The sequence below is a fragment of the Anguilla anguilla genome, chromosome 19, assembly GCF_013347855.1.
Source record: "Anguilla anguilla isolate fAngAng1 chromosome 19, fAngAng1.pri, whole genome shotgun sequence".
Lineage (NCBI taxonomy): Eukaryota > Metazoa > Chordata > Actinopteri > Anguilliformes > Anguillidae > Anguilla > Anguilla anguilla.
This window is the reverse complement of record NC_049219.1, coordinates 7,632,930-7,653,691: the sequence shown is the minus strand read 5'-3', so window position 1 is coordinate 7,653,691 and position 20,762 is coordinate 7,632,930. Positions and strand designations below refer to the sequence as shown.

The following is a 20,762-nucleotide window of genomic DNA, read 5'->3' as shown; positions in this document are numbered from 1 at the left end:
GGAATTTTTCAGAACGAGAGAATACTGTGTAAAGGCAATGCATCTATTGTGCAAATATGATGTCTTTTGGGGTTGTTTTACATCTACTGGTCAAAGAGTTCTTGTAAAGCTCAATGAAATCATTAACGATAGCAAGTGCACAGTAAACATTTCCAGTGTTTATTCGCCTCTAAGAGTACACAGAGTACGAGTCCATTTGGGACCAATTGTACTCTGTAAGAGTTGATTTAACACTGAAATGTTTTACTGTGTACCAAGACAGTTTTTGGCCAAAAACATGGTCCCTTTTTCCAGGAGCCTAAAACTTGGCTGCAAACGGACCTTTCCAAACATAGCTCAAAATCAACTATGAAATGGTAAACCGACCACAAAACTGCTGAGAAGGCCAAACACCTCCGTCTCCACACTCCAATCAACAATGTGCGGCTTGAGGTGGAGAGGGGAGTCAGACTAAATCATCTGAAGTATCTTGAAAGATGTATGAAGCAATATTCAAACAACCCCCATATATGTGTGAATATCTGTGACACTGTTTTTGGGGAAAGTCATAACTTGCGCAAAGCGATAGTACGGTCAAATCCATTGAATCGTTACTAAAGTAGAAAATTTAACACGTTTGAGAAGTAAAATAGCTACAGCTCAGTACATGTATTATTTATTTTATACAGTCTTTTTTTGTTTGTTGTTTTATCAACAATGTGATGTTGGGGGGCACTAATTTGCAATTCACTGTAAGCTCTTGCAAGCTCATTGTGGCAAACACGCCTGCCACAGGTCACCGAAGTGGCTTTCCTTGGGGCCCTCCAGCACAGAGACACAGGGAGATGATGTTCAAGCAGTCCACATTTATTTACGAGGGTTTGGCAAGATGGTACAGCCAAATGAGCAGACCTTAAACACGGCCATGACAGAGAAGCTTCCTGGTGTGGGTGGGGATGGCAAATTTAACCTGTGCGCAGTGATTACCTCACTACGCACAGGTGCAGCCACTCCTGTTCCTGGGCCCAATTAGCCTGGCCAATTATCTAATTCTTAACCAATTATCCAATTGGCCAGGTCTAATTAGCTTGACCCAGGGCAGGTGTGGCTGCTTAAACCAGCCATCCCCACACCACACTCACCTTCAAAACTATCATTCGGTCACGCTCGGTCAAGCTCAGCCGACGGTGTGTTATTTGTACGTTAATTAACACGGGAATTCTATAGCCGAGCCGATTCATGCGTGCGGTTTATGCTGAAGTGTCTCTCATATTAAATTCAGAGGTACCTTCCTAAAAGGTCTGTCCGCTGTTAAACCTAAAGGGACACGTAAATGGAGGTAATTAAAAAGGTGGTCTTTGAAGAGAGCAGACCCTTGAGACAGCAAGAGAGAGAGCGAGAGAGAGAGAGAGGGAGAGAAAGAGAGACGGCAGCTAATAATTCAAACGCCCATCACTCTCAGCTAGCCAAGCCCCAAAACATCCTTTGTTTTTCACACCAAGACTTCCTTCTCTGCTTTTGTTTCGCCAGGAAATGTAAAAAAAAAAAACAGGTCCCAGATGACAGCCGGTTACTTTCCGCTTCCTCTTTCTCCCTCCCGGTTAAAGATGTCTGACGGTTCTGCGCTCCCCTTTCTTCAGGTATTTTAGACATGCTGCCGTAGCACACTGCCCTGGGGCTTTCCACGTTACCATCCGGCCGCCTGTTACCATCCACTCTTCCCTTACTGTACAGCATATATTCTAAACATTCAGTTTCTACATTTAACATTTACATTCATATTTAATATTTACATTTAACATTTATATTTATTTATAATATTTAAAAAAAAAAAAAACATTTTAAAATGCATTAATTAAAAGCATTACTCTTGAAAAAGCGATTACAATTTTTTCCACCAGTTTCACCATGTGGAAAGATTGGGCAGGGTTTCAGAGCGTGCAATTATTACTATTTTTATTTTATTATTTTTTTGTGGTTATTTTAACGGGAACTGGCAACAGCTGTGTTTGCACTGACCGAGCGGGGGGACATGCGTGGAGGTGGATTCATCACACACAGGAGTTTTTTTTTGGACAAGCGGTTCTTACCTTGGCATGAATACAAGTACCCACGAACTTCATTTTAAAACTTTGGTTATGAAATATGTATTTAAAAATCCTTTTAGAATTATATAACATTATCAATATGCTTTGTATTGTTTTATACCAATTTGATTAATCAATGATTAATGTCGTTCAATGTTACAATCAAGATTTACAATCACACTCGCCCTACATTCACTGGGAATAAATTCATTACTGGTAGGAGTAATATTTGTGCCATTCAGTACCGAATAAGGCCAGTGGAGGGCGCACATGATCAGGTACTCCATTGAGATGTACATAAGCGCTTGTCGAGTTGATAGCAAAACCGCCGCGTGTGCCATTGGTTTGCCAAAACTCTCAAACTATTTAAACAATTATGACATGGTTCTGCTTCACTTCGACTGACACTCAAATATATATTCCAAAACTCTCCCTAAAAGAATTATCTGAAAGAACTAACATGCATAAAGATCACTTCTTAGATGATAATACCCACTTCAAACTTGTGCCTCTTAGGCCACTCTGGAACATGCTGCCTTTCTGTTTTAAAGAGCTGGTTTATCTACATCGAACGAGACAGCCGTACGAATGCACAATGAACATGTTTTACTACCTCGCACAGGGTCTGTGAGACGGGAAAATAGCCTACTTCAGACCAGCAGGAACCAGTAATGATCGCCCTGTATTGATTTGGCATAAACGGGAAGCATTCTGACTTCCCTTCTTTGCACTTAAATGGACAATTAACACATTAAATATAAATGAGTACTGACCTCCACCCGATTCCTCTGGGCCCTTACAAATGTGCGGATCAATTGACAGAGGAAGTTTACGACGTATCCACCGGTTTTACAGCGTGGAGTAAGTTAAAGGTACGCTATGCAGGATTGTGTGGGCCCTGTAGACTACTGTGTTTGTGAACACACACGTCCGATCCTCAACCCCACCCACACCTTCGTTGAGGATACCCGCTCGAGCACTAAAAGTAAAACCACAAGCAAAGAGGTGAGGTGATCAGAAATATTGAAAATAGCATTTTTTTAGCAACATAAATGGTTCTACATAGATGTAGAAAGTAATTAGTCTAAATATCATTATAACACTGCCTAAGTGCACACCTTAGTGCCTGGAAACATAGTATGGTAGCTACTCCGCATGTGAGCTACTCGGTAGTGGCGTTGCAGCCATTTTGTGTTTTTAGCTATTCTAGGCCCTGTTTCACAAAGCAGGATCGCTGAGATAGCTGGATAACTGCACTGAGTGAAACCTTCACCAAATCTGGAACGTGGACTGAATTAAAAAGAGCCGTTTTGGGTTTTGCTCGCTGCAATTATCCAGCTCCAAATAAAATTCACACATGCAAACACACACTGTGCGAGCCATAATGTTTGGGACAAGGATATTTGGCTCTGTACTCCACAATTTTCGAATTGTACTCAAACAATTCACATATGGCGTAAGTGCACACTCAGCTTTTATGAAAGGGTATCTTCATACATTTTGTTTCACATTATATATAAATTATAATAATAATTGAACACAACCTGACTAATCATAAACACCTGTGACACCATTTGTCCCAAACATTATGATGCCCTGAAATGGGGGGACTATTTACAAAAGCTGCTGTACTTTCTATGTGGTGAAATGCCCTGAAAATGTGCGCTTCAACCATGCAAATTGATTGATTACAAATCTAAAATTGTGGAGTACAAAGTCAAATCAAGAAAAAATGTGTCTTCTCCCCAGTCGTATCGTATTGTACATGTTTATATATATTAAATTACACATCATTTTAAATATCCATGCTGTGTTTAATATATATATATATATATACACACTGCTATTTTTTGACGAAAACACAGTAAAGTTTTCTCATGTTCTTTGAATAGGCATAATCAACAAAAGCCCGTGACTGACGATTCTTTTTTGGACTCGAAGACGGCGCGTTCTTTTCGCAAAGAATGCATGCATGGCGTCCAGTCGTTGTCCTGAGCTCTGAAATATCAAGGGCTATTTATAAAACTCCTCACCGCGCAACAAGCCTGCCTGTCTAGAGAAATATCACCCTGTTGCCATGGAACCCAGTGCCAATGACATCATAAGGAGGATAACAGGAGGGCGACTCGGAAGACTGAACGGGAGCGTAAGGATCAACTGTAGAGCAGGGATGCGTAATAACAGCTTTATGTTCTAAAATGACCCTGTATTGAAACCCCAACTGCAGAGCGTCGTTACTATTCTCAGAGCTATTATCTACGGTATAATATATTTTTAAATGCGTCACTCGCTGCTTCCACACACACCATACCATACCACCCCCTGCTGACGAAGTACGACCAAACGTACGTAAAAGCATGTTGCACAACGTTGAAACCCAGTGGGGGACCTAGCATTTCAGTTTGCGACCTAGCCACACGCTATGCGTCCTGTAAGCACAGCTGGCGCGATGACCATGTGACGTCAGGTCGCGCTCAGAGTAGCCAACACCACCTGTCAGATCCTGCTCGTGTAGTTCCAGCTCACGGCAACATTTGACCGAGTCTCACTCCGCTAGCTTGCTACGGTGAGCAGAAATTATGCGTGCGCAGTACTGCGCGCGCGTGCCGAGCGCTTTCTGTCACTCTCGCGCACACTCTCCTGATCACAACAACCTGGGCACACAGAGAATACGAAGAGAGAAAGAAAACGAGGATAAAAGTGAAGGAAGGAGGAAAGGAAAGGAGAGGATTTGTTGCTATAAACACCCCCCTCCCTTCAAAGCAAACATTCAGGCAGCAGGCAGCTTCCCCACCACCGAAAACTGATAAATGCTCATGGTTTCGATTCAAGCGCTGCTCATTTCGCTTGCCTTCATTCACCCTTCGAACACCTTATTAAATTCATTTTCTACTTGCCGTTTTTTATCTGCTAATGACGCCTTTAGGTCACTTGTTTCGTGGCAGTATTTTCGGACTCCTTCCATCACCGTTGTCCCAAAGGAATGAAGGTTTCTATAAAAAAAACTAGTCCTACACTTGTTTGGCAGACTATAAATGACAACTGTTCATACGACGACGTAGGAAGCCGGCTGCACGTGCTGTTTGGGTGAAGTTGAACAAGCCGCGCGGGAATTAAATTCGTTCGTGCACGAATTACAGCACTTGACTGAAATCTGTACTCTGTACAAGCACTTTATCCATGTGTATGTTATATCTGTGTCAGACCAACTATTAACCATATTTATAAAAAATGTATTTTGTGTCTAACATGGACATAAACATTTCCCATTTTGGGGGGTGGGGGGGGGGGGGGGGGTGGGAGGTGGGTGTGGGACCAGCAAGGGCAAGATTATCAATAAAAATAAAGAACAATAGCACACGGGTCAAGTTTACATTTTTATTAGCAAAATAAGGGAGATGAGTGTACAAATGTTCCTCTTCCACATAGAACACGGGCACAGAGAGGACATCTCTCCATCACAGACAGGTGTTGGCTTTTCCTTTCGTTTGCTCTCCTCCGTTTCTCCATCGAGTCTTCGTCATTTTGCAGCGTGTTTTTAAAAAGAATTGCGCAGTCGCCCTCTTCCAGATGACCACCTTTTTTTTTTTTTTTGCAGAATTAAAAGTCCAGATTATACAATGAGGCAGCCATTTAGAAGCTTCCAGAAGCTTCCTGCCCCGTGAGACTATAGCCGCCTTTTCCCTGTTAAAACCCAAGTAAAATAAGTAGCGTAAAACAAGGCGACCGGAAATTTCCCCAAACTGTTTCAGCACTTCCAGCCGTGCCCCATTGGCTCGTTTCAGGTCACGTGACCAACGGCAAACTGCTCAAAGGAAGCCAGAGCCAAAGCACGGTCACGACCAATTCATTCAGTGTGCGTGCGTGCGTGCGTGCGTGTGTGTCCGTCTGTCTGTGTGTGTGTGCTCGGTACCATAGTGTAATCGTGGCAGCCAATTTCCAGGCATGTCCACAGGCAGCTAAGCAAAGGCCCCCAGAGGACTCCCACGGAAGAGGGGGTGAGAACGGTCGAGCGATTCGACCGAAACTGAACCCTGTTGGGCGACCAGCAAACGGTGAATAACAACTATGGTGTAAAATGTGACCTTTTTTTTTTTTTTTATCCTGACGAAAATGGACAGTCCGTGTGGAAGTTTCGTTAAACTACATGCTGGAACGGCTCCTGGTGTCGGCTGGCACACACGAGCAGTTGGAGAAGGGGGAGGGGGGGTTATTAAATATTCAACTTTACACTTTCACGCTTTGTTGAGACGATTAAGCAGGCAAAACGATGCATTAACAAGTACTGTGAAAGAACATGCGAAAAGGCACAAATACCTAAAAACTAGACTCAGGCCAAGTCCCCTCTCTTCCTACCGCCTCGGATAGGTCAAGAAAAATTTCCACCTTAGCGGGGGAAAAAAACAAAAAAAAAAAAAACCTAAACAAAAATTAAAATTTCCTTAAAAAATATTTGAGGGAGGGAGGGAGCCAACAACAGTTACAAGAGTTACTATACAACATCCTATACAAAGTTTTCTAATGTCCAAAAAAAATTAAAATAAAAAGAGAAAACAAAAAACACATAAATAAACCTATAAAACCGGTGTATAGTACAGTACTGGTCCGTGATTGGTCAATTTTCCTTACGCATGTTGATCCCCCCCCCCCCCCCCCCCAAGAAATGCAGGTCGAGTTGGTCTCTTCAGCTCCTGTGTGAAACAGAGAAGTGCGCGGTTAGTTTGATGGCGAGCGGACAAAATGGCGTCGGGGACGGTCGTCGAAACCGATCGAGGGCACTTCAACGGCGACAAATCGTTGTTTTTCTCTGCATGTCTGTCACAATCACAGCATTTAAGATGAAGCTGAAGGTTTGGAGTCCCGTTTTCATTTCATCTGAATTGCAGCCTCTACTAAAAAGCCCATTTTCTGCAGGGGGGGAAAGGAGGGCATTACTTCCCCAGTGACATCACTGTTTGGGACGGGGCAATATACGTGACATCAGAAATAGATGGATAAATTATTCAAATTTATGCTCCATCAGAATTTTTCTCGCGGCGACAAAAATACATACCGGACGAGAATCGGATAACGAATTCACAAACCTGAGGCCAGAGTGGATTTGGAGGAGCGACTAAATTTGTAACATTGTTGGCTTATAGGGGAAAAAAAGGTGACGGGGGGAATTCGGGGAAGTTGCTCGATCTAGCAAAAAAAAAAAAAAAAAGTCAGCGATTCGGTGACCGTGCGACGACGTCTTACCGTAAAAAGCGCGGGCTCTAGAACAGGCCGCAGTCCTTCAGGTTGTTCTTGATGATGACGTCGGTGACGGCGTCGAAGACGAACTGGACGTTCTTGGTGTCGGTGGCGCAGGTGAAGTGGGTGTAGATCTCCTTGGTGTCTTTCCTCTTGTTCAGGTCCTCAAACTGGCACTGGATGTAAGCGGCGGCCTCCTCGTACGTGTTGGACCCTGACCGAGGGAACACGACCATCGCATATTTAACAGGAGAGCATGTGCGCACGCTCAAGTCACTCACACACTTCACTCACGCAATTAACTCACCTCACTCACGCAATTAACTCACCTCACTCATTCACGTAACTCAGCTCACTCACTCAATTAACTCACCTCACTCAACTCAAGCAACTCAACTCACTCACAATGGGCAAATTTGTATTTATATCTGTTTGACCATATAATACAAAGCATGATGACATTGCGATAACATTTCATACGTTCATTTCCATGAGGGAACCTTCTAACCCCAACATTTTGCCCTTTTCAGAAGGGGGGAGGGGGGGGTGTTAGGGTGCGGTTCTTACCTGTGTACTCCGGGTAGCAGATGGTCAGCGGGCTTCTCTTGATCTTCTCCTCGAACAGGTCCTTCTTGTTGAGGAAGAGGATGATGGAGGTGTCGGTGAACCACTTGTTGTTGCAGATGCTGTCGAAGAGCTTCATGCTCTCGTGCATCCGGTTCTGCACGGGGAGAAACGGTCGCAGGTCGGTTTAAAATCCCCATTTTAAAGTCCCTGCTCGCTCGCTCTCTTTCTCTCTCTCTCTCCTTGTGCTTCCGAGCGTTCGCCAAGCCGCCCAATTACCCGACCGTCTAATACGTGTGAAAATGGTTCAAGCAGTCGGCTAAAACATGCAGAGATATTACTCACTCATGTCGCGAGTGGGAGGTATGAAGATGGTGAGCCGCGGTTGTCATTTTTGACGTGTCTGAATAGCGTTCTCTTTCCCTATCAACCATCAGAGGCCCAGTGGTTTCAGTGAGCTCGGTGGGCGCGGAGGGGTGGGTGGCCCTGGATTCCGGAATGTTCCGGTTTCTGTTCCGCCTGAGCTTGACCTCGCGAGTTTGATGGATTACTTAAGAGGCCGAGCCTGAATTTTCACAGCCCGAATGGTAAAACGCAGAGCACCACCAGCACGTGTTCATTAAACCCGATAATGCCATTACGGAGTAATGGGTTTGGATGGAAGAGCCAGGAAGATGGCACCCCAGGGCCAGAGTCAGAAACTACAGGCCCGGAACCTCTCCAAAAAAGACAAGTGAGATATAATGACATTAGCAGTAGTTCAGGACTGCACTGAGTGTTTGTGACCTTCCTCTTTTCAGAGTGCATCGTGGGGGAAAAGAGGGAGGGGGTGTGGGGGGGGGGGGGGGGGGGGGCGGGGCGTGACTTACCATCTCCTCGTCCTCGGCCAGGACGAGATCGTAGTCGCTGAGCGCCACGCAGAAGATGATGGCGGTCACGCCCTCGAAGCAATGGATCCACTTCTTCCTCTCCGACCGCTGGCCGCCCACGTCGAACATCCTGGAGAACGGGCGACGCCCCAAGAGGTTTAACGGCTGTCGCGCTACGACCGTTCCCAAATCGACGGGAAACAATGATTTCCGGGTATTATAGGGACGATTTTTGGCAAAGGAGACGTAGGAAACAAAATATCTGCGTCTGGGGGGTGGGGGGGGGGGGGGGGGGGTTGCCAAATGGGTCTGCGTTCGCAATCTCTAGTACCCCCTCAACCAACAATCTTGCCTAGGGCGCCGGAAAGGCTAGAGCTCTACCCATTTTCAGACCCCGATTTTGGGGCCAGCAGCATTTCACTTCATAGTTGGAACATAAAAAGCCATCGCCTATGAGGACGCCCTTGAGGTTCTGAGCTTTTTGATCTAAGACCTCTTTGCCTTTGAGATTTTTAGGGTCTGAAAATCTGTATTTCAGGAATAATCATAGCCCGGCGTTAGCATAAGCATCGCTAGCCAAATGAACAAACTTTATCATTTAATTTTAACCGAAGGAATGCTGATAGTTTCTACTGGTCTTTCAGTAGCTTTGGCCTTATTTTTGCATTCCCATCATGATGTTCACTCAACACAATGTCAGCACACTCTTTGCTTTGGAAAAGGCGGTCTGCCAAATGAGCAAAATTTAAAAATAGATTTATTTATTTTAAAAAAAGAAATTGAAAGCTAAAAATAAACCACCGGTGCTCGAGGGGGATAGAGTTAGCTTATGGTTCAGCTCTCAAGACTGTTAAGACTGTGGGGTGTAGCTGTACTTTACATGCTAACATACGCCAACATATGCTAACATATGCTAACAAACATACTTGAAGTGCAGGTCCTTGAAGGTGAAGTGCGTCTCCACGATGCCGGTGGTCTTGACCCGGGTCCGCAGGACGTCCTGCTGCGTGGGGATGTAGGTGGCGTGGGATATCCTGTCCAGGTCGTTCAGGTAGCTGCGGAGAAAACGGAACACGTCAGCAAATCTGACTGGTCAGAGGGACGGAGGGAAGGGCGCACGTAGACATCTGTCTGGCTCTCTGACCGATCCCGAAAACGAGGGTACTCCATTGGTGCGGCTGGTACTTCTTTTCGACCTGACAGCCAATCGATTGATTTATGTCACCAACTGGCCAGAAATCCCCACTCGTCTGGAGTCCCAGGGCTAAATTATCCCCTGAATGGATGGACAGAATGAAAACCAACAGCTTCGAGCATCCCTGCGCTGAACCACCAGGCTACAAAATAAGTACCTAAAAAAAAAAATAATAATGCATCCGTGTACATGATTCGGACCTGTAGGAACCTGACGCTAGATACATTCTGATCTATCCTGCAGAACACCACTTCCTCACGGCGTTCATTTTGGTCAATCCATTAGTAATTTTCAGTGTCGACACTTCCTGCGGAACGGTTGTGCAATGTCACAGTGAAATGCACAGGATGTGAGAACAGCGGGCCGAGAGGGAAGTTGGTTGCAAGAGGGGCCCCGTCTGTCTGTTTTCTGGTGCACGGAATGGCTAAATGATGTCAGTGTGTGCTGGAGCTCCAGCTGGAGGCCGAACTACATACATCCAGAGGAAGGGGGGACACGCGCGCACGCGCACGCACACATGCACACACACTCAGCTATGTTAACCTGCAGTTAGCTTTCAGTCAGCCACTCCATGAGTTTACCTGCAGTGAAACTAGCAGGTTGTACAAATTATTAGTGTTTGTGAGACTAGCAGGTTGTACAGACGATCAGAGTTTGTGAGACTAGCAGGTTGTACAGATGATTAGCGTTTGAGACCAGCAGGTTGTACCGATGATCAGCGTTTGTGAGACCAGCGGGTTGTACAGATGATCAGCACTTGTGAGACAAGCAGGTTGTACAGATAATCAGCATTTGTGAGACTAACAGGTTGTACAGATGATCAGCGTTTGTGAGACAAGCAGGTTGTACAGATGATCAGCATTTGTGAGACTAGCAGGTTGTATAGATGATCAGTGTTTGTGAGACCAGCGGGTTGTACAGATGATCAGTGTTTGTGAGACCAGCGGGTTGTACAGATGATCAGTGTTTGTGAGACCAGCGGGTTGTACAGATGATCAGTGTTTGTGAGACCAGCGGGTTGTACAGATGATCAGTGTTTGTGAGACCAGCGGGTTGTACAGATGGTCACTCACTATGCGGCCGAGTCGTTGAGCTGGTACTCGCGCGAGCGCGCGAAGCAGGCCTGCACGCCCCCGTCCTTCCACAGCCGCTTGATGACACCCGCCAACTCCGCCGTCATGAAGCCCTCCTCCGCCGACCCCGCCAGGACGAACAGCTGCCTCGCGTCGTCCTGAGGGAGACCGCCAACGACATCATCATCATCATCCTCATCCTCGCAATCCTTACCGCAGCAACAAAAACAGCCGTCTCTTCAACCACAGGAAGAGCCATCATCGCCATCCCCATGACAACGGAAAGAGCTGCTCGTGTCAACCAGAAAAACTGTCGTTACCACCACCTCCACCACCATCATCATCGTCGTCACCAAGACGACACAAACGGATGCCTGGTGTTGTTCCGAGGAGCAGCCGCAACCATCATAACCGTGACCATAACCAACACAACAGGCCGCACCTCCCTCCTGAAGGCAATTTGCCGTCAGCCGTACCTTCATCATCACCTTCATCACGAAGCGCTATGTTAAGCCCTTTGCGGTCGCCGGCGCACTCACCGCCCGCGCGGGGTCGCTGAAGTCGATCTTGAGGCGGCCCATGGCGCGGATGATGGCGATGATGGACTGGATGGTGTTGCTGTAGACCACCGCCTTGTACTGCTTGCACTCCTCCTCCGAGTACCCGGCTTCATGGATAATCCTGAGAGAGAAAACGCCGTTAAACACACACACACACACAAGCACACACACGCACGCACACACAGTAGGCAGGACACTCACTTCATCTGTTTCACGATCGTGCTTTTCCCCGACTCTCCAGCACCTGAGGGAGAGGAGAGGAAAGGGGTGAGTGAGTGTACGAAGAGTCTACAAAAAGAACCAGAAAACGTCAGTCAGCAAATAACCTCATCCAGAGCGGCTAACACAGATGAGATTTTTTGCTTTTCACTCAGATTTACTCACTACGGTCCATTTACCCAGCTGGATATTTTGCTGAAGTGGTTCTCAAGCGCAGAGTGGCACTACCCCAGCAGGGAATCAAACCACACAACCCCAAGCTCTCAAACCGCTTATACTAACCGCTAAACTGCAACCCTTTTTCAATATGCCTGAATATAACTTTATTAACCAAAAAATCACCAGAGTACACCACATGGGAAAGTTCTCTTCATGAGTGGACCAGTGGACCAACCTTACATGTTATGAAAATGGTTGTATTGTTTACAATTGTTGTGGTTTTGTAGTGATGTAGTCTCATCTGCAGTAAGCACTTCTCATCTCAAGTGGACTAAACCACAGAAGCCGGCCTACGGGGGTGTTTCATGAAACTGTGGCCAGTTTCACAACACAGGATTACCGAGTTAGCTGGATAACTGCGCCGAGTGAAACCCCGTACAGCTCTTTTTACTCCAGTCCATGTTCCAGATTTGGGAGGGTTCTGGGTTTTGCTCAGCACAGTTATCCAGCTAAATGCTGTAAACCTGCTTTGTGATACAGGGCCCTGCTCTCAGATCAGTACTGACCAAGGCTGTGTTTCAAGGCCACGCTCTTAGCTGGTCTCAGATCAGTATTACTGACTTAAACGTTTCCTCATGCATCCTTATTATATTGCATCCAACAACACAGAGAGGCCCCGAGCAGCCTCCAAACAAACAACGAGCGACAGCATATCCTAATTTTTCCTTATTAATTCGGAAATACCGATATTCGGAGCCAAAATGTCTCATGAGGGCACGCGCGCCAAGGGCTCTGGCATGCTCTGACAGTCTCTATAAAGAGGAGAGAAAATACAGCAACGAAGCCAAATACTATCAGCCGCAGAGACACTTAAGGTCTGAAATAAATCTGCGTTTCCTGATTAATGAGGGGAAATCCAGAAAGTTCAGCCCTCTGGCTTGTGAATTAGAATCAATGGAGTTAATACAACAGGAAAGCTACCACAGAGTAGAGGAAGGTATATCTGTTAAGAGTGAATTAAGAGACAATAGTTTAATACAGACACATTGTGAATTATTCTTTCAGAAGGAGGTTATGTTTTCGACCGGATAAATTAGCGACTCGCAGGCAAAAAATCGCTGGGGTCCTAATTTCTGAAGGCGAGTTTAACTGCTCGCTCGCTCGAAAGCGCGTTCAAAGAAAGCCTGCGGCAATTAGCCAGGCCTGCTTTCTCTTCAAACACATTTAAACTTTAAACTTTTAAAAGCTAAAGCAACATAACGGTAAACCCGCGCAACAATCTGAGGAGATGGAGACAGAAGCCATCAAGTGCGGCAGGCCCCCGGGGCCCAGCTTGAGTACGTCATTAGGGGCAACGCGCGCCTGGATAGGTGCCCCTGGAGAACGCCCAATTTTAATTAAGCGCCACCTGTGCGTTTCTCTGGTCCCCGCGGCGGCGAACGCAGGCTGTTAACGGCCCCCCCCCCCGCCGAGGCGCGGACGTGCCGCTGCTTAGCGCGTCCCCTCTCGCTGCTCGCCATCGCCCCCTGCTGGTCAGCTGCTTTGAGCTCTCCGAAATCACTGAAGCGGGGTTTCGCCAATAAATTTTTTTTTTCAAGTTTCAAGTATAAGGACTGAAAAGAGCAAGGCTAAAGCCGCTTTAATATAATGAGCATCAAAACACTCGACACGGCGTCAAACCATTAAATTCCTATGGCGGGGCGTTGATGCCCAACCCGGTAGCAATGCTAAGCACTGCTAAGCCTGGCGTCGCGCACAGCTCAAAATAACGGCAAGTTGTTTTTGAACTCGTTTGAACTTTGACCTCATTTGAAGCCGCCCTTTTCACAGCGCGTCCAATGACATCATGGCTTTTGCGCGGAGCAGGCAGACGTGAACTTGGAGGAACACTTTTGGGACAAACCCAGGATTTTCGGTTTCACAAAGCGAGTTCACGATTTAGATCAGCTGCAGCAGCTGAGTGGAGCAGTGGTCAGAGCAGCCGAGTGGAGCAGTGATCAGAGCAGCAGTGTGGAGCAGTGATCAGAGCAGCAGAGTGGAGCAGCAGTCAGAGTGGACAGCAATGTGAAGTTCAAAACTGCAAGCTGGTCGCAACGCAGAAGCAGCCCTAGCTTTGCAAACCGAAGCCTGCATTGTGCGCCGCATGCAGAGTTCCAGAGCGGTTAATTGGCCCACAGCTACAGAGAGGGCAGCGGCGTACGGCGTGACACGCGGAGCATTATGCACGCTGGCCGCGCTCCGACGCCCGGCAACGAACCTGCCGCCGCTCAATTATTAACGCTGCCGGCCTCCCCCGCGGAGCGGCGTCCATTTTCTTGGCCTGCCGCTTCCTCCCGGTGGGCAATCTGAGCAGGATGTCAGAGTTGCCTGGCAACCGCTCACGTCTCGGGCCGCTTCGCAAACATCGGGGGGGGGGGGGGGGAGTAACGCGGAGAACATCGCAAAAATAAGAGGAACGACAATTTAAAAAAAAAATTTAAATACGTTCACCGTGCTCCAATCCGAGTTTTAGAACCAAGTTGCTGAGGTGCATGGCGACCAATTAAAATGACCGAATCAGGAGATTAAATACAACGGCGCACAGACAAAAGGGGACCGGATAAGGAACGCGCTTGGCTCTACCAAACAAGACGGGGTGCATGACCCAGCTTGTTCCGAACTATGTGCGAGACACAGGAATGTCACTTTCTTTGTTCTAGGAAAAGGGGGGCGAAAAAGGGGAGTTGCAAACGCTGCAAAAATTAGTTTCGTGAGAGACCCCAGGGTCGTCACCTGGGCCTAAATGGCCCCAATTAATTTCACCATTAGGTGTGAAACGTAGCTACTTTTATAATGTGTCACTGGTTTGGAGTTCTAGGGAAAAAAAAATAAATAAATAAAATGTTGATAACCCATCAGGTCAAACTAGAGTTTTACAGAAAGCCCGACGGATCTGTGTTCCCCAATCTTGGTCCAGGAGAACCGCCGTGTCAGCTGGTTTCTGCTCCAACCAATGACTAATCAAGTTCTACAAATGGGTTTGGCTCGTTGCCATTTGCCACTTATTCAAGCATTTCAACTTTCCACAAATGGTTTAACTTCAACTGCCAGATGTCCACACGTTCAGCTTTTAGGACTTCAGCCATAGCTCCATTGGTTAATCGATTTAAAAAAAAAAAAAATCATTTCAAAAGCACCGCAACATAACAAAACAAACAAGCTGAGTGACAGCTGAACAGACTACTTCATAAAGTCCTTAAATGAATATGGAGCAGTCATCGGTTGTAACACAAAGATGCATTTCTGACATAAGAACATCCCGGTTATACAATAAAAGTGTCCAATCAACAGCCATTTTACTTCAGGATTTGCAAATATGAAAGCCACTGTAGATAGGGGTTCTCTGGGACCAGGGTTGGCAACAGTCTCAGAAATACAGGTACAGTAGAGGTACATTTTTGTTCTTTACGGAACAATTTACAAAATGTACCCTGTAGGTACAATAATGTACAATTTGATTACTAATTCACCATTTAAAATTACCATTTCCTAGCAAAAATGTATATTTTTTCAGAGTGAGAGACCCAGTCTTGAGTAAATATTCTTGAGTTTCTGATTAGCTGCAACACCCACGCGTGCGTAAACAGTGCAGTATGCTCTCCAGCACGTGCAGGCCGTCGTTAGGAAAGCTTATTCCTCCGGATCTTACTGTAGATACGGTAATTTCGCCGTATCCCCAATACAAATGCGTCAATGCACGTACACACATCGCGATAAATAGTCGCTCTAGGAAAAAAAGCGTCCGCGGAATGAATAGCTACAATAAGGATTTGCGGCTCCAAAAGAGGACAGTCGAACAATACAACACGCAGTCGCCGACCAGAACCTGTGAATGCGTCTACATTAACATGCAGAACCAGCTCTGGGGTTTTGGTGCCTGTAAACAAGAATGCTGTTGTGGCCCCAAAGTGCTCAAACAAAGCACACCCACCACTTAAAACTTGTGAAATGTGTGTGCCAGGCACGGTCGTGACCCTAAACCAGTGGTTTCCAACCCTGCTCCTGGACATCTACCGTCGGGTAGGTTTTCATTCCAACCCCAACAAAGCACACCTCATTCAACAATTGGAGATCTTTGTTGAGCTGCTTATTAGTAGAATCGGGTGTGCCAAATTAGGGTTGAAATGAAATGAAAACCTACAGCGCGGTAGATCTCCAGGAAAGGGGTCAGAAACCACAGCCCTAAACGACTGCACGCGTATGCCAGCGGCTGGCTCTGTTAACTATCTGCCCACAGACAAGCATTTCCTGCAATAGCACTATGCAGCATGCAGTTGTGTGTGTCCTACAGTATTAGATGAAACTAGCGAATTAAATGCATTGGCAATATGAGCTAAAATATCAGATTAAACCCTCACAAACTACTCTGTTGACGGAAAATATAGCCTGCATTTCTCATTTACATTTCTGACCACCCCAAGCTCGACAGCGTAGGTAGTCTACGTTTAAACGGCTCGTTCATGTAAATGTAGTGGTCAGAGATACTCCACGAATAAACCCATCTTGGTAAATGCTTCGAGTGTACGATTACAAAAAATAATAATAATTCATGCAAATATTTGCACATGTAAAGAATTAAGTTTCGCCATCCACACGAATCCTGCAGCGATCTGGCCAACATGGGAGTAAACGATGACGTCTCCGGAAAACGTCAAAACATAACGGCCAGGAACATCTCTAAAATATAATATCGCTCGTTTCCTCTAATTGTAAGATTTACGTCATCAAGATACACATCTCGACATACACCCCGATCAACAGGTACCAATGCGCCACTAACGCTCCTGCCAGTGGAATAGGACGCGTTCGGAGGGAGGCTTTTTCAGTGAAAATATAAACACGAGACACGTTTGTGGCCCTTTCAAAAAATGCACCACTGGCCACATCTCAAACCGAAAAATTCCGTGTACCATCAGATGTGCGACCGGCACCGCTGTAATGCAGCCCATCCCCTCATTTAGCTAGGGATACATTTATTTAAAACGGTCCACGGTGCTCGAGTAGGTGATGTTTCTGTAATGGGTCTGGTTACTTTCTGAAGGCTAGGCGCTAGCGATCGTAGCAATGCTGGTTCCTTTTGTTCTGTTAGCTTATTCAAAGAGACGCTTCTGTTTTTATTTTGTTTTGTTTTATTATGTTTTTAATCAAAACAAGATACATTAGCTGTTATCGATCGTGATCGATGGTTCAGAAAAGCTCGTATTACTCTGATGTAGTATATAGCACTAGTTAACCATTTCCGTTTAGCTGCGAGATAGTGGCCCAACGGCTACATTTCATTCACTTCGCCTGAAGTCCTGTGGTGTAGGATCAAATCAGCCAAAGGCTCTAGCCAGCAACAATGTAACGTTAGGTAACAGATATTACTTCAGAAAGTTGGCCGAATTCCCCACTTCTTACCAAGCAGAAGTAACTTGACCTCCCTCGCGGCTTTCTCCCCGTCGTCCCGCAGGTTCCTGTCGATCATTTTACTGCGTTCCACGGCCGCCTTGTCTTCCGTGCTCAAGGTGCACCCCATCGTCGCACGAATCCTCCGAACGTCGTTAAAATATAAACAGTAAATGTGCACGACCTCAACATGCAAGATTTAAAAAAAGAGAGCACGGAAGCTAAGCTACTGCCCAAAATCCACACGCCCTTTCTCTCGCTGGGAGCTGAAGACTGTTAACTAGCTCGAATCACCGGACGTAAAAGAACCAAGAGACTTTCGTTGTATAAAAAATCTGTGGTCCAGGGGCTGTACTTTTCGATTGAATTTCTCTGAAGAAATCAAAGTATTTTCCCCTGATTTTCAGTCGTGCAAAGGGGGGAAACGACGAAACCACTGGGTCGCTCCTGCTTCCTGCGCGTGCTTCTGTCTCCGCTTTTAATCGCTGAGTGATTTCGCTGCTTCCTGTTCTCATACACCGAGGCCCGTGCACGTTCGCACGTGCCCGCGCGCCCATTTTCACAATTCCTCCTTTGAGAGAAGCGCCGCGACCCGTTTTTGGGATGCGCCCACTCGCGCACGTAAAACGTCGTGACTTTTCTGCAGGGGCTTTCATTAGAATCAATAACATAATTATCTGTAATTTTAATATGTTTTTCTGTTTTTCACTGAATATGTAGGCCTTTTTGTCAATTTTGACAATTATACCTTTTAAAGAATGATGTAGGTCTATTCCTTGCAAAGACCTCGACGTACCTATCTATCTTGGATCATGGCAATACGCTTGTAAATTAGATTTTAAATGTTTAATGTGAATGAATATTAGGTTACATATTGTTGGGCAGAGTGGTACAATAGGCTCATCATAGGGAACTGCTTGTAACTCGAAGGTTTTGGGTTGGACTCATTTGTTGTACCCTTGTTCAAGATCCTTAACCAGAATTTCTTCAGTAATCTATCCAGCTGTAAAAATGCATTGTATGTAAGAAATGTAGTATGTATAAGCTGCTCTGGGCATGTTAGCAACATCTAATCATCTTTTAGATGATTAACACCTATGTGTTATGGCAGCGAACGAAACAGCGCCACGATACTTGGAATCAAACTTAAAATCCTGCATCCCGGTGAAACCTCTGTCTTGCATCCTCCAGGAAATTGGCTATCCCATCCCTGCACGGCCACTTCTTCCCAGTCAGGTCTCGCGCAGAGGTGGAATCAACTTTTAAAAGCGGTGCAGTCAACAGAATCTTCGACTATCTTCCGACGCAGACTGAAGATCCACCTCTTCAGACTGCATCTCTGTTCCCCTCCCATCCCCACACGCTTGGGCTCTCAACTTTAGTAAAAATCGAGGCTATTGTGTTTTTATGTTTTAGGCTACATCTACGTTTTTATGTTTCTCTTATTTGGACTTGTCATGACTGCAGTTCTTGAGTATTTCAATGTTGCGTTTTGGTGTTTTTTTATCGTAGTTGATTTGCACTAGCGCTTCAATGTTAATGATGTTACATAAACACTCGCTTGTCTGGAAATGTTATCCACGTCCGGCACTGTTGGTCATCTGGTGGATGCACTTATGTTTTAATCCATTGTAAATTGACCGGAATGGAGTGCATCCAAATGAGTGTAATGTATTGTGAGGTTCTTATTCTATGTCTCTAAGGCAATGATTCAGTGGATTTTAGTGTTTACAGTAAAAGTAGATTGGCCCAGTATGCTGAACATGATAAACAAGACACATTTTCTTCCACCCAACACCCAACCCCCGCCCCTGAAAAAATAGTTTTCCAGTATTTTTGCCTTGGCGTTAGTGAAATGTGTGGCTATAACAGACGGTGGCATTCGAATCGTTACTGCGTGTCAGAAATATGACCAAATAATTTGCTTGTCCTGGATGCGCTCTGATGAACGCCTTTCCCCGGACTGTGCAAACGGCTGTGACTGTGACATCATAATCCCCCCCCCCCCCCACGCCGACTAACCCGCTAATTCCTGAGCAAGCGAGCTCATGGTTTAAGGGATTTAAACTGATTCGATTAAATCGTTCGCAGGTCGCTCGCAGACAGTTCCATCGACTTCCTGCTTGATACGGTGCGACTGCACGGCTCGCAAATGGCCTGCGCGCACCATCGATTATTTCTGCCTTGGTCTCATTGGGATACAGTTGAGTACAATCAAGTATGTATTATGAAGCAAAAAGGACGGTGTGATGGCATGTATTGTAAATATATGTGCTTCCGTATACAAAACATTTATTATTCAACGTATTACAGTATATTTGTCAATATATGGCAAAATATATTTGTTATATAAGGGCGAATGAACACTCTTGACCGTCGAGAGGCATGCAGGCACTGTGGAATCTGTTTCTTTTCCATTCATCAAGAAAAGCAGCTTGTTTTCTGCGGAAATTAAAAAAAAAGACGTTTTCCTTTGAACGTAGATGACTGCTTATGTTTAAAGCACAAACACAGCACTAATTTGCGGCTTCCTGCTTGCAGAGCATAAGAGAAAGTTTTTTTCTTTTCTTTTTTTTTTTGCAAAGAGTTTGTACCCACTAGGAGTGCGGTCTACTTCACAGTAGTGTATAGTCTAAGAGTGTGGTAGCCTACTTTTAACTACTATGCTCTTGAGAATGACAAATAATTTAAAAAAACAGGTACATGGTTTGTTTGCTTAAATAGATTGCTGTTCTTGGAATGTTACCCCTTGACATTGAATACATTTTGTACAATTGTCTTTATTTGATCTGAATGGCTTTTTCGCACTTCACCTATTCTAAACAGCTCCTGGCTGCTTGCTCACTTGAAAATGAGGTTGGAATCCTTGAAGGTTGTTGAGATACAAGCACACATGGGTACACATACAAATGTAGCTAAGCTACGGCAATTTATCTTATATTTGTCAAGTAAACATAAATGATGATGTACAGTAGCCGTGCGTATGCAGGAGTGCCAACACTGCATTTTGTAAATTCAACGCTCTTCAAAACCATGCTTTTCCATTCCGGGGAGATTCGCCAGCGCTGCGCGTTCTGCTGCACAAATAGACGCGGCTAAAGTTTCGTTTGACTTGAGCGTGCCTGAGTAGGGAGTCGAGGCTCGGTCTTCAAGCTTCCGTGGCATTGTTGCTGTCTCCATGGCGACTGCTTGTCAGAGGGACATTTGATTACGGTGGGAGTGGTTCACGGGCCTGTGATGTCAGACACCCCCCCCCCCCCTCCCACCCCCAACCGTATCTGGTTCCAAGCTAATTTGGTGTCAGCTATCAGATTTTAGAATGTCTGCTGAAAGCTGTTGAGGGCATTGAAATTTGTCAAACTTGTCAAATAAGCGTTGAAGGTGAGATGAATCAG

General features: G+C 45.6%; 1 protein-coding gene and 2 long non-coding RNA genes across 3 annotated transcripts in view; 2 read left to right on the top strand and 1 right to left on the bottom strand.

Moving 5' to 3' along the window:
- Positions 1-20,762, top strand: part of LOC118219326 — a 285,113-nt gene that overhangs the window by 251,883 nt on the left and 12,468 nt on the right. The gene's annotated exons all lie outside the window — the stretch shown is intronic.
- On the bottom strand, positions 5,431-17,875 carry gnai1 (guanine nucleotide binding protein (G protein), alpha inhibiting activity polypeptide 1). The gene is made up of 9 exons (XM_035402376.1): positions 17,380-17,875; positions 11,764-11,806; positions 11,542-11,683; positions 11,003-11,160; positions 9,661-9,789; positions 8,735-8,864; positions 7,869-8,022; positions 7,308-7,515; positions 5,431-6,757 (listed from the first exon to the last, which is right to left on the bottom strand). The coding sequence occupies exons 1-8, from the start codon at positions 17,495-17,497 to the stop codon at positions 7,325-7,327; spliced, it is 1,065 nt and encodes a 354-aa protein (XP_035258267.1). The 5' UTR covers positions 17,498-17,875; the 3' UTR covers positions 5,431-6,757; positions 7,308-7,324.
- LOC118219364 lies at positions 16,554-18,850 on the top strand. The gene is made up of 2 exons (XR_004763750.1): positions 16,554-16,740; positions 18,559-18,850. It is a non-coding gene; the product is annotated as an uncharacterized LOC118219364 (long non-coding RNA).